General features: G+C 34.8%; 1 protein-coding gene across 1 annotated transcript; it reads right to left on the reverse strand.

The window, feature by feature from the left end:
* Positions 1-2,622: 2,622 nt before the first annotated feature.
* LOC141461864 (uncharacterized) lies at positions 2,623-10,392 on the reverse strand. Its single transcript, XM_074143279.1, has 6 exons — positions 10,286-10,392; positions 10,087-10,200; positions 8,709-8,816; positions 6,282-6,398; positions 4,687-4,800; positions 2,623-3,121 (listed from the first exon to the last, which is right to left on the reverse strand). The coding sequence occupies exons 1-6, from the start codon at positions 10,304-10,306 to the stop codon at positions 2,969-2,971; spliced, it is 627 nt and encodes a 208-aa protein (XP_073999380.1). The 5' UTR covers positions 10,307-10,392; the 3' UTR covers positions 2,623-2,968.
* Between the last annotated feature and the right edge of the window lie 374 nt (positions 10,393-10,766).

Below are 10,766 nucleotides of genomic sequence, written 5' to 3' on the forward strand. Positions count from 1 at the left end.
TTCCTTCAAAAATTTGTCTAGAATGGCGAAAGATATTTTTAGTATCTGTGCAACTTCAGTGCCATCGGAAAGATTATTTTCGCAAGCTGCGATGATAATGACCAATAGAAGATCTTCTCTAACTTCTGACTCAGTAAAAGCTCTTTTATGTATCAATGCTTGGGCAAAGTGTATCTTAAAAACGAAAATTTGTGGCGATATTTTTTAGGTGCATAGATAGTCTTTTTTTTCAAATTCATTAATTCTAAAATATAATTCAAATAATATCTAAGTTCAAAGTATTAGATTATTAATAGTGAAATTTATGAAATTGGATGAATGAATGATATGAATAGTGAAATTTAGTGAATTTATGTAAAAATTAGGTAATTCGAAGGGGGCCGCCACGGTAGCCGAGCGGTGCGAGACCTGCGAAGCTAATGTGTATTGTGGTACTGGGTTCGATTTCCGGTCTTAGGCCTTGAATTTTATTTAATGGTTAATATGAGAAATTTACAGTAAAGTATGTTTGCTAGTCGCCTCCGTCCGCGACACCTAATTGGTAGTTGGACGTAAAGCCCCGCCTGAAAAAATAGGCGATTACTTTACTTTGCTTACTTTACTTATGTAATTCGAAGTCAAATAGATGTAGCAATATTGAACATATATAATAAAATCGTATCTTTTAATAATTAATTCAATACCCGTAATGATTATTTATTAATAAAGAACACAATTTTATAATTTTGTAGCTAAAAATTAATATTTGAAAAACCGAGACGAGACCGAGATTTCTCGACGAGATATATATCATGTCTCGATCTCGGTTGCTCAAGTCTCGTCTCGGTCTCGGTACCGAGACCGAGACCGAGATTTGTCTCGTTTCTCGTGCAGCACTGGTAGATTGAAAAGACAAGAACTAATGGACGATACGGACTATTACGAAGACTGCTAGGGCGGAGATCAGCCATGAAAGTACAGAACAAACTGACTCTATACAAGACACTACTAAGACCCATCTGGAGCTGAGCTGTGGGGCTCTGCGAAACCATCCAACATCCAAAGAATCAAATCCTTTCAATCTAAAGTCCTTTGGCATATCCTCAACGCTCCTTATTATGTATCCAATTTAACCCTCCATACAGACCTCAATATCCCTTTTTGTCAATGACCTAACACATTCTCGGCTTCCTTAATTTCCATAATAGCCTAAATCATACATCCTAATCTCACAGCACAAGCCTTATTCACGACAACCCTTCCCGACAGTCCTCCACGTCGTTGGCCCCGTGACCTTTTACCAATTTCCTAAACTTCCTTCTAACCTCTAGAGAGTTCCAGCATTGGCTGGGGCCCCTCACAGCATGCCTTCCCGATTGTGGCGTTGGATCCTCCAGGATTCAGCCTACAATCTGTGCATAACTCAATTAAGAACACATTTACTTGATGCATATGTTCGAGTATATGTACAGGTTGTAAATAAATAAATAAAAAACTAAAATAGGAGTCAGTAACATTTAACTTATTTGAAAAAATCGTGAAAATATTTCGCTTGAATTCGAAATGGGGATCTGTAATTTACAAACCTCTTCGCTTGTAAGTAATAATAATAGCCGTTCCCTTTTTAAAGATGTCTGTCATTACTTCAAATTTCAAATCCATGATAAATGTAAATGAACTTAGTGCATCACTACAGTTATTGCACCATTCAAACCTCAAAATACCCTGCAATTAATGCATATTTTAAAGTAGCTCACTTTAAAAATTAATTTCCAAAAAAATCTACACAGTGACAATGGCAATTCTGTCATTAAATGTTACTTTTCGGTTACCTATATAATCCTTAATAATATTTATGGTGATAGGTTCAGTTATTTTACTGAAATGGAACATTAGGGCATAGATTAACCTCGTACTTCCAGCCAGCTAAGTACTGCCATTAACTGAATTTACTCGATTGAACTTACAAATAAAAATAGTCGATTAAAAGTACAATTTTTCTTTTATAATTTGTGAAGCCTTTAGGCCCTACAAATGGGTACAGTGTAGATTGTTACAAAATATTAAAGAAATATACAATAAGGGATAAACTAATGCAATAAACGTTTTAACAAACTATGTAATAAATTGTAATAAACTTCTTAATTAATTAAATGAAATCAAACATATGAGCATAAGTTTAAACTAAACACAATAAATAATTTTATAGCAACTGTAAATTAAGCATTTTTTGCCCCAAATTATTATTATTATAAGATCATTAACTCACTAATTACTAAATATATTTAAATTGGAGTTAGCTTCGCAGTTCTGGATAATACAGCTTAATTGATCCATCATAGCATGCATGTTTATTGCATATTACACTGGATTCGATCATTATAGGAATTTTAATCTGTTTGATGTACAAAAATTCGGCTTCACTTCATGTTTTCGTCCCACACTAAAACTTGCTGACCCAATAGACTGGTACAATGAATATTAAAGCTGGGCAAAAAATTGTAACAGAAATTGGCAATAATCTATCTTCTCCTTGGTACTGTTCACGTTGCAATGTGTGCAATTGTATGCATTTCCAAATCTAGAATGCAGTGTGTTTCTCGTTTAGTTCCTTTAATTTAGGCAATAAATAAGGAGATTAAATTAAACGATTAGCACATTTTATTGAATATTAAAAGAATACAAGAAATGTGGTTTGATTAAAATATAAGCAGAAATATAAGCCTAATATCATTGATTGGTTAAACTAATAACTTTTCTGACCGTCTAAGGTCTATTTCATACTACATGTCGAACGCTGTATATATGTTCATATCTGATATGGTAATGTAAGTCAATATGGTTGGAACTGGTAACCCACATAGTCAATATAATTAAGATTTCCTTACACAAGTTACTAATAAATTATTACTTTATTGTATTGATAGATCAAGATTCACCTCCTACACAGATTTATGTGGGTTCCGAGTTCTTACTATATTGACTTACATTAGGAACGTCCATTGGACATCTGCCACATTGGCTGACGGATAAAAATCACTTTAATCTGAACGCCACTTCGCAAGTTGATGATGGCAGGTATATCATTGTGGGTGATGAACATCCTGTTGTACACATAAAGAACATCACCAGCTCTGATTGCCTGCAACAAATGAATTCATTCTATAGAGAGATTGGTTAAAGCAAACATTAGTTTAAGCAAGTATAGTTGTTTCTACAATAAGTAGCTTGAAATCCTATATTGCTGTATCCTAACACAGCTTCATAGTCTCCAAATTTGGAAAAATTAGGCTTAAATTGTTTGTATTTCACTTATATATTTATATTCTTTTTGGGTATAATTAAAAACAAAGTTGCGTTAATATCTCAGATCATTTGCGCTCAGGTCTCTCTAGTGCACTGTCCGGCTTCTGGAAAGTGTTCTCTCGCTACTAAAACACTGTCAAAACAAAGTACATCGCACAAAGAACTAAAGAGTCTTCTATAAACAGAAAATCTTACTAGGATACCCGATTTTCAAGACTAACGTTCAAAACATTATTTCTCTTAACATAGAACAAGACATTAACTAGTAACTTTGACAATTTTTTCGCTTTTGACTAAGGTTAGCTATTAGAGCAACCAAACACTTACAGAATGATTGAGGGACAGTGCCCAATCAGCAATACTCTTGCTAGCACTCAAAGAGAAGTTATTGTAATCGTGCAGATTTCCGATAAAATGCAATACTACCTCAGATGAAGTAGTATCAGAACTTACGAGGTCTGTAAATTAAGTAATGAGACTGATTTTTTAATTTTTTTTTATTCCAAAAGAATTACAATTCTATATTGTCACCTTCAAAATAGCTTCCTTCTGAAGCCACACAGCGTTGGAGACGTTTCTTCCACTCCTCATAGCAGTGCTCGAACACTGGAATAGCCTTCAGCTGGTCGGTTACAGCCGTTTGAATGTTTTTGACTGTCCCAAAATGAGTTCCCTTGAGGTGATTTTTCAATTTCGGGAAGAGAAAAAAGTCACAAGGACTCTAGTCAGGCGAATAAAAAGGCTGAGGAGCCACAGGAATGTTTTTACTGGCCAAAAACACGTTTATTGAAATTGCTGTGTGACAAGGAGCATGCTGATTTGTTTTTTTGATATCCACGGAATCGTCCACAAAGAGATTCTACCTCAAGGTCAAACGTTCAATCAACACTTTTACCGAGAGGTTCTTGAAAAACTTTGAAAAAGGGTCATTCGTGTGAGACCAAACATCAAGAACAAGTGGGTGTTGCATCACGATAATGCTCTTTGTCACACAGCAATTTCAATAAACCAGAGTTTTGGGCCAGTAAAAACATTCCTGTGGCTCCTCAGCCTCCTTATAGCGCCTGATTTGAGTCCTTGTGACTTTTTTTCTCTTCCCGAAGTTGAAAAATCACCTCAAGGGAACTCATTTTGGGATAGTCGAAAACATTCAAACGGCTGTAACCGACCAGCTGAAGGCTATTCCAGTATCGGAGTTCGAGCACTGCTATGAGGAGTGGAAGAAACGTCACCAGCGGAGTGTACCTTCAGAAGGAAGTTATTTTGAAGGTTACAATATAGAATTGTAATTCTTTTGGAATAAACAATTTTTAAAAAATCAGTCTCTACTTAATTTACAGACCTCGTATATAAGTATCTCTTTCTAAAAAATAAAGTTACAAATTACAAACTGATACTTACTCGACTCCGTTCGAAGTATGAAAAGGGAACGATGAATGGTTGCCAAGCACGAATATGGAACCAGACATCATGCGCCACAGAAGTGCAAAATTGGAAGACCACTTCTCCTGGGAACTAAATAATTTTAAATGTTAATAACACTGCATCCAACTTGATTTTGTCTTGATTTCCATTTTAGAACTCAGGTTTGTTTGAGTACGTCTTGAAAAACTCGGGACTAAGAAGCATAAATAACCTCTACAAACACCCCTCTCAGATAGTACACATATCGTCTGCCATTCAGAGCACATATTCGTGGCAAAAGGTTGAGCTAATAGAGGAAACCTGGTTTTCAAGAAATACATCTAAAAAGAAGCCTGAGTTCAAAACTATTGACGTTTAAAAGAAAATAATTAGTGTAAGTCTGATTTTTAATATTTGGTTCTGTGATCATCAGATGCAGAATTCCAGAATATAAAATCTAAAAAATGGTAGCATGAATTCACTTCCTGTATTACCACTTCCAGTGTAACTTCCTATTATTAAATCTGCCACATTATAAGAGGAATTATTGTTATCGTATCAAGTTTTCTGTAGCTTTCTACCTTTTTTATTTAGTAAATCGCCTGGGTTTGTTCCTTCCTCAGGCATCGACCAGAAATTCTGATTTAATGTAGAAGGCTGTGAATGAATGCGATTGAATGTCCCGAGCGCTCATTTGGCGTTTTTATGTACTTTCGATTCTTGCACAGCTACTATTGTTCTGAGCCCTATACCTGGCTTGTAACCCTTTGTTACCATTCACAGCCATTTTTTTCCAACTTTTGGATTTACTCATTCGGTTGCAGTACTTAGGGTTAAAGGTTAAACAAAGGTAAACAAAGAAAAAAAGGACAATTTTAACAGTCTGTAATAATATAATTATGGGAGAAATAATGGGTGAGGATTATCTATTTGGTTAGTGTACTGAATTGCCAGGTAATGATTCCGGGTTCGAATCCAGCTGTGGCTCTTTCTAGAAGATTTTATGCACACAACCCAGTGATAGACAGTTTTGTCTGTAAAGAGTGAACAGTTATTTTATTTCATTTACTTAATTATTTATTATTTTATTTTGTTTTTACTTAACAAATTACTTTATTTTATTTTCTATTTCACATTTATGATGTGCTTATTCGTTATCATATTTACTTGTTGCGTCTATGTATTACGCAGTTGCGAATTAAATAATAAAAGAAAAAGATAAAAAAGAGTGAACATCTTCCGGATTTTGAAAGAGCTCTGAAAAAGGTCAGGGCGCTTGTGACCACAGATATACACGCGTCTCAAATTGAAAATAATAATAATAATAATAATAAATGTTATATTATCCTACCAGCCCATAATTTCAGCCAGATCGAAATGTTTGAATAGAACATATACATTTAAAAAAATATTAGTGATTTTACAAATTTTGGTAAGTTCATCTTTAAATGAAAAAGAAGAAAAAACGAAGAGTTATTCAAAAGTCCCTAACGCTAATCTAGACAAGATCCATTTCACTGCTGAGATATCAGTTTTCTCGACCTGTAATTTCTTGGTAACAGTAAAGGATAAAAAAAAAAGTCTCTAAATACCAAGGTTTTCTGCAGAATCCAAGAAGTAAGCACCTTATCTATACGCCTATGGCTTAGAAGGATTATATGTTCACTGCCGATGACTCTCAATTCAAGGAAACGCCCACAGGCGACAATCTATAACAATATCAAAACCAAAATTAGAGCTAGTTATTTCATTTTGTTTGGAATTTTTGTTTTCCAGTATTAGACAAATATCTAAGCCTGAAATTGAAATTACTCAAAAATCAGTGGGTGATTAAGAACGGCTATTTTACGAGGGTCGTTTGAAAAGTCCGTGCAAAGTCAGAGAGATAGCACCACTGGCGCGTATCGAGGTTATGTTTAGTTAGTAGCATCTCTTGGAAGAACACACACCAAGTTTCAGCCAGATCGGTCTATTTCTTTGTGTTTGGCATTCGTTTCAATCGAGGAAGTCGAGTGATTTTCAAAAAATGGACGAAAAAGAATTTCGTGTGTTGATTAAACACTACTTTATGAAAGGCAAAACGCCTCAGGAGACTAAAGAGAAGCTTGATAAACATTATGGTGACTCTGCACCTTCGATTAGAACAGTTTATAAGTGGTTTCAAAATCACAAGTGACGCTGAACGTTCTGGACGCCCTGTTGAGGTTACTACTCCAGAAATCATTGATAAAATCCATGATATGGTGATGGATGACAGAAGAGTGAAGGTGCGTGAGATTGCTAGTGCTGTGGGCATCTCGAATGAACGGGTACATAATATTTTGCATCAACATTTGGACATGACAAAGCTATGCGCAAGATGGGTGCCGCGATTGCTCACGCTTGACCAAAAACGAAATCGTGTGAAGTGTTGCAAGGACGGTTCGCAGCTGTTCCAGAAGAATCCGCAGGACTTTAAGCGTCGTTTCGTCACTGTGGATGAAACATGGATACATCACTACACTCCTGAGACCAAAGAACAATCAAAACAATGGGTTACCAAGGGGGAATCTGCGCCAAAAAAGGCGAAGACCATTCCTTCGGCCGGAAAGATTATGGCGACTGTCTTTTGGGATTCGCAAGGAATAATCCTCATCGACTATCTGGAAAAGGGTAAAACTATTACAGGTGCATATTATTCATCGTTATTGGACCGTTTGAAAACCGAGCTGCAAGAAAAACGCCCACGATTGGCCCACAAAAAAGTCCTTTTCCATCACGACAACGCACCAGCTCACACCTCAGCAGTTGTGGTCGCAAAATTAATGGAAATAGGGTTCCAACTCGTTTCACATCCCCCCTATTCTCCAGACTTGGCTCCCTCGGACTACTGTTTGTTCCACAATATGAAGAAATGGCTGGCGGGAAAAAGATTTTATTCAAACGAGGAGGTGATTGCAGAAACGAATGGCTATTTTAAAGACTTGGACAAATCCTATTATTCGGAAGGGATCAACAAACTAGAGCAGCGTTGGACGAAGTGTATAAGCCTAAAAGGAGACTATGTTGAAAAATAAAAAAGGTTTACCCTAAAAAATTAAGTAGTTTTTATTTTTGCACGGACTTTTCAAACGACCCTCGTAAGTCTTAAATATTTACAAACTTCGGCTATCTCTACAGGTACTACGTAAATTACGTTAATTGTTGGAGTACATTGTGTTGATTGTCAGTATGATTGCCATAGGTCATGCTACTGAGAATATAAGTTCTCAAACTTATTTTGCTTTCCGCCCACTTTGAGAATCAATTATTTTCTAGCGCCCCCTAAATTTAACTTTACCACATCTTAAAAATCACAATCACGACCGTTACTATATTTTAATTATAGCGTACCATATGAGTCTTATCCTGTTTCTGAGTTGGAACTTACATATTAAATGAGACTGTTCTAATGAGAGCAATAAAACGAAACTTTATAAATAATATTTAGAAAAATAAACATTTCAATTTAAATTTTAAAACTAATCTAATGTGAAGGATGGAGCTGATAATTTTTAAAAAGTTTGCTCGCGTTCGGTAACATGCAAACGTTTTCTCTTTCTAGTTAGCAGCGTTGCTACAGCACTAAATCCACGTTCACCACAAATACGACGATTGGAATGCTATCAAAAATCGTTGAACAACTGACCATAATCCAGGGTACAATTAGGGGATTGGCTTTTGTAGCCCAAAAATCAACGAAAAAACAACGAAATAATCGATGGTAGTTGTAGTAGGTAGGTTTTGGTTTTAGTTTAAAATATTAGAAAAAAAAACAACAAATCAGCCATCGCCCCCCTAAAGGGCTTCAATACCCCCCAATTTTCTCTGGGCCCTTTACCCAACCTCCAACAAGCCTCCAACAAGGGGGGCGTTATAGCCCACTTTTAGAAAGACTGACCTAAGATCATTCTCAAATACGGTTTTTAATCAAAACATGCTCAGCTAGTGCATCCTAAAAGAAATGCCAAAATTTTTTAAATATTTCTAATTAAACTTACTTCTCCTCTTCTAAGTTGTTTCAGTTTCCTATGGACCTGGAATTCAGTATGAATCCACGTTGGTTGTAGGCGATGATGCTTTACAATTATGCTACGAAATTCTCCGTTCTAATTGGTACAAAAGGAAAACAAACGGTTAATTGTGAATAGAGTTGGTCGAACAAATGCTAAACCCTTAAGAACCTATTTGCCTTTGTAATTTAAGAACTAGTGAATGCAAAAAAAATTATTTTACCCATGCTTTATAATTAGAAAGCATTGCAAATTTTTAGCATTGCAAAGTTGCATTTGCATGAGAGAAAATGCTTTGATGCAACAAAACACCGTCAAGCTGCAAAATTTTAATGGATTAAATTTTTTTGTCATGCAAAAGTTGCAATAGTTTTTTTCCCTTAGCTAAAAAAAAATGCAGGTAAAAAACTAAAACAAATAATTAAGGCCTTGGTATATCTTTATTAAATTTAAAATAATTTTTTGAGTGCAATAGCTGGTTTGAAAATGCTTAAAATGTCTTAAATGATGAAAAAAGTTTCCTTCTAAATGATCACAGCATTATCACCATCCTCTACTTCTCCATTTAGAAATGGAATTTCCTCATCTTGTTTCGGTAGACCAGGGGGATCTTCAACCTGGGTACCGTGGAACCCTTGGGTTCCCTCCAACGATGACAGGGGATCCGCAAGTGATCACTATTTTCTCAGCCAAAACGAGGAACAGGGTATTGAACCGTTTATTAAAATATTAGATTAATATGTATAATATTTAGGTTAAAAAAAATACAATATGAATATAAATTGGTTACAAAAAGGCAGTTGATTGTAACAAAATAATTTTTTTTGGATAAAATATAATTTTGGAATTCGGTAAAAGTCACGTGCTTCAAATACCTATCAAGACAAATATAAAATTTAAAAGTTAATTGTTCATAAAATGTATTCTAGAAAATAAATTAAATAAAACCTCCTTCCTCGATATTCATTGTCTTATTAAGGTGTATTAAGATCAAACAAAGATACAATGATAATTTTGCGAATTTGAGTAGAAAAAAAGCTTTGATCAACTATTTTACCTGCTACTTAAACCTGAGGTTCCTTCAAGAAAAACCATGAGCTCAAAGTGTCCTTAAAAGTCTAAAAGGTTGAAGACCCCTCCCCCCCCAGCGGCAGATAATTCAGTTATAGATCGTGAACTGAGGATCTTATGGTTATATAATTAACATATTTAGATCTTTTTTTTTAAAAAATGAGGTTAGATCTATGGCGTGGGCTGTAAGTTGGCATACACACACACCAAAGATTTAGCCCAAAAATTACCGATAACCTTCCATTAACTGTTTCAATGAAAACAATTACTAGCAAAGCTACATAATAAAACTTACGTAAACAAAATGAATCATTAATCGCAAGGTAGTAATATCCAGACAACGAGGAGCCCAAACTAATAATCTTCCGTCTGCTTTTACACCCATCCTTAATACAATTGTACCTGGTATCTGTTCACAATATTTGGTTTAGATCAAATTTCAAATTTAAAGCAGTATTTTTATGTTTTAACTGATCTTAAAATTAATTGCTTACCCTATGTACATTCAAGTTCATGATGATTGTTAGCTACAAAATTAGACGCAAACTTATAACTTTTCTACTGAGTGGTCACAGCTATACTGAGCTACAAAAAAAAAAAGGGAGAACAAACATGGCCTCCTAAAGTAGTTAACCAAAAAATTGCATTGACATCAAAAAAATATACATTAAAAAATAAGAATTTTTTACAGTCCATAATTATCGGTTTTTTTGTCTACCCATAATAATAATCCTTAATTTAACAATTTGTTGTCTAACTTTATTTTGCCTTATTAGTAAAAAATTAAAATAAAAAATTAGTTTTTGGGGTGGATCGCTTTCGTTTTTTCTCCTCTAACTTATTATTTTCAAATTACGTATTCATCATTTTCTTTTATTTCCAAAATTTGCAAGTATTAGCAGCTATGCAAACGTTTTAATTCAAATTTGCGTACCAAAATCGTCCATACATCAGTAATATGAGCTTAAATTACAC

The sequence above is a fragment of the Rhodnius prolixus genome, unplaced genomic scaffold (assembly GCF_049639745.1).
Source record: "Rhodnius prolixus isolate KJV_2025 unplaced genomic scaffold, Rpr scaffold_12, whole genome shotgun sequence".
Taxonomy (NCBI): Eukaryota; Metazoa; Arthropoda; class Insecta; order Hemiptera; family Reduviidae; genus Rhodnius; species Rhodnius prolixus.

Bases quoted from the DNA above. Each gene is read 5' to 3' on its own strand.
- LOC141461864 (XM_074143279.1), bottom strand. From the start codon at position 10,306: ATGAACTTGAATGTACATAGG. The intron at 4,801-6,281 runs GTATTTAGAGAC...AAAATTATTTAG, and splicing joins GGATTCTGCAGAAAACCTTG to TTCCCAGGAGAAGTGGTCTT. The intron at 3,122-4,686 runs GTAAGTATCAGT...CATTTGTTGCAG, and splicing joins CATACTTCGAACGGAGTCGA to GCAATCAGAGCTGGTGATGT.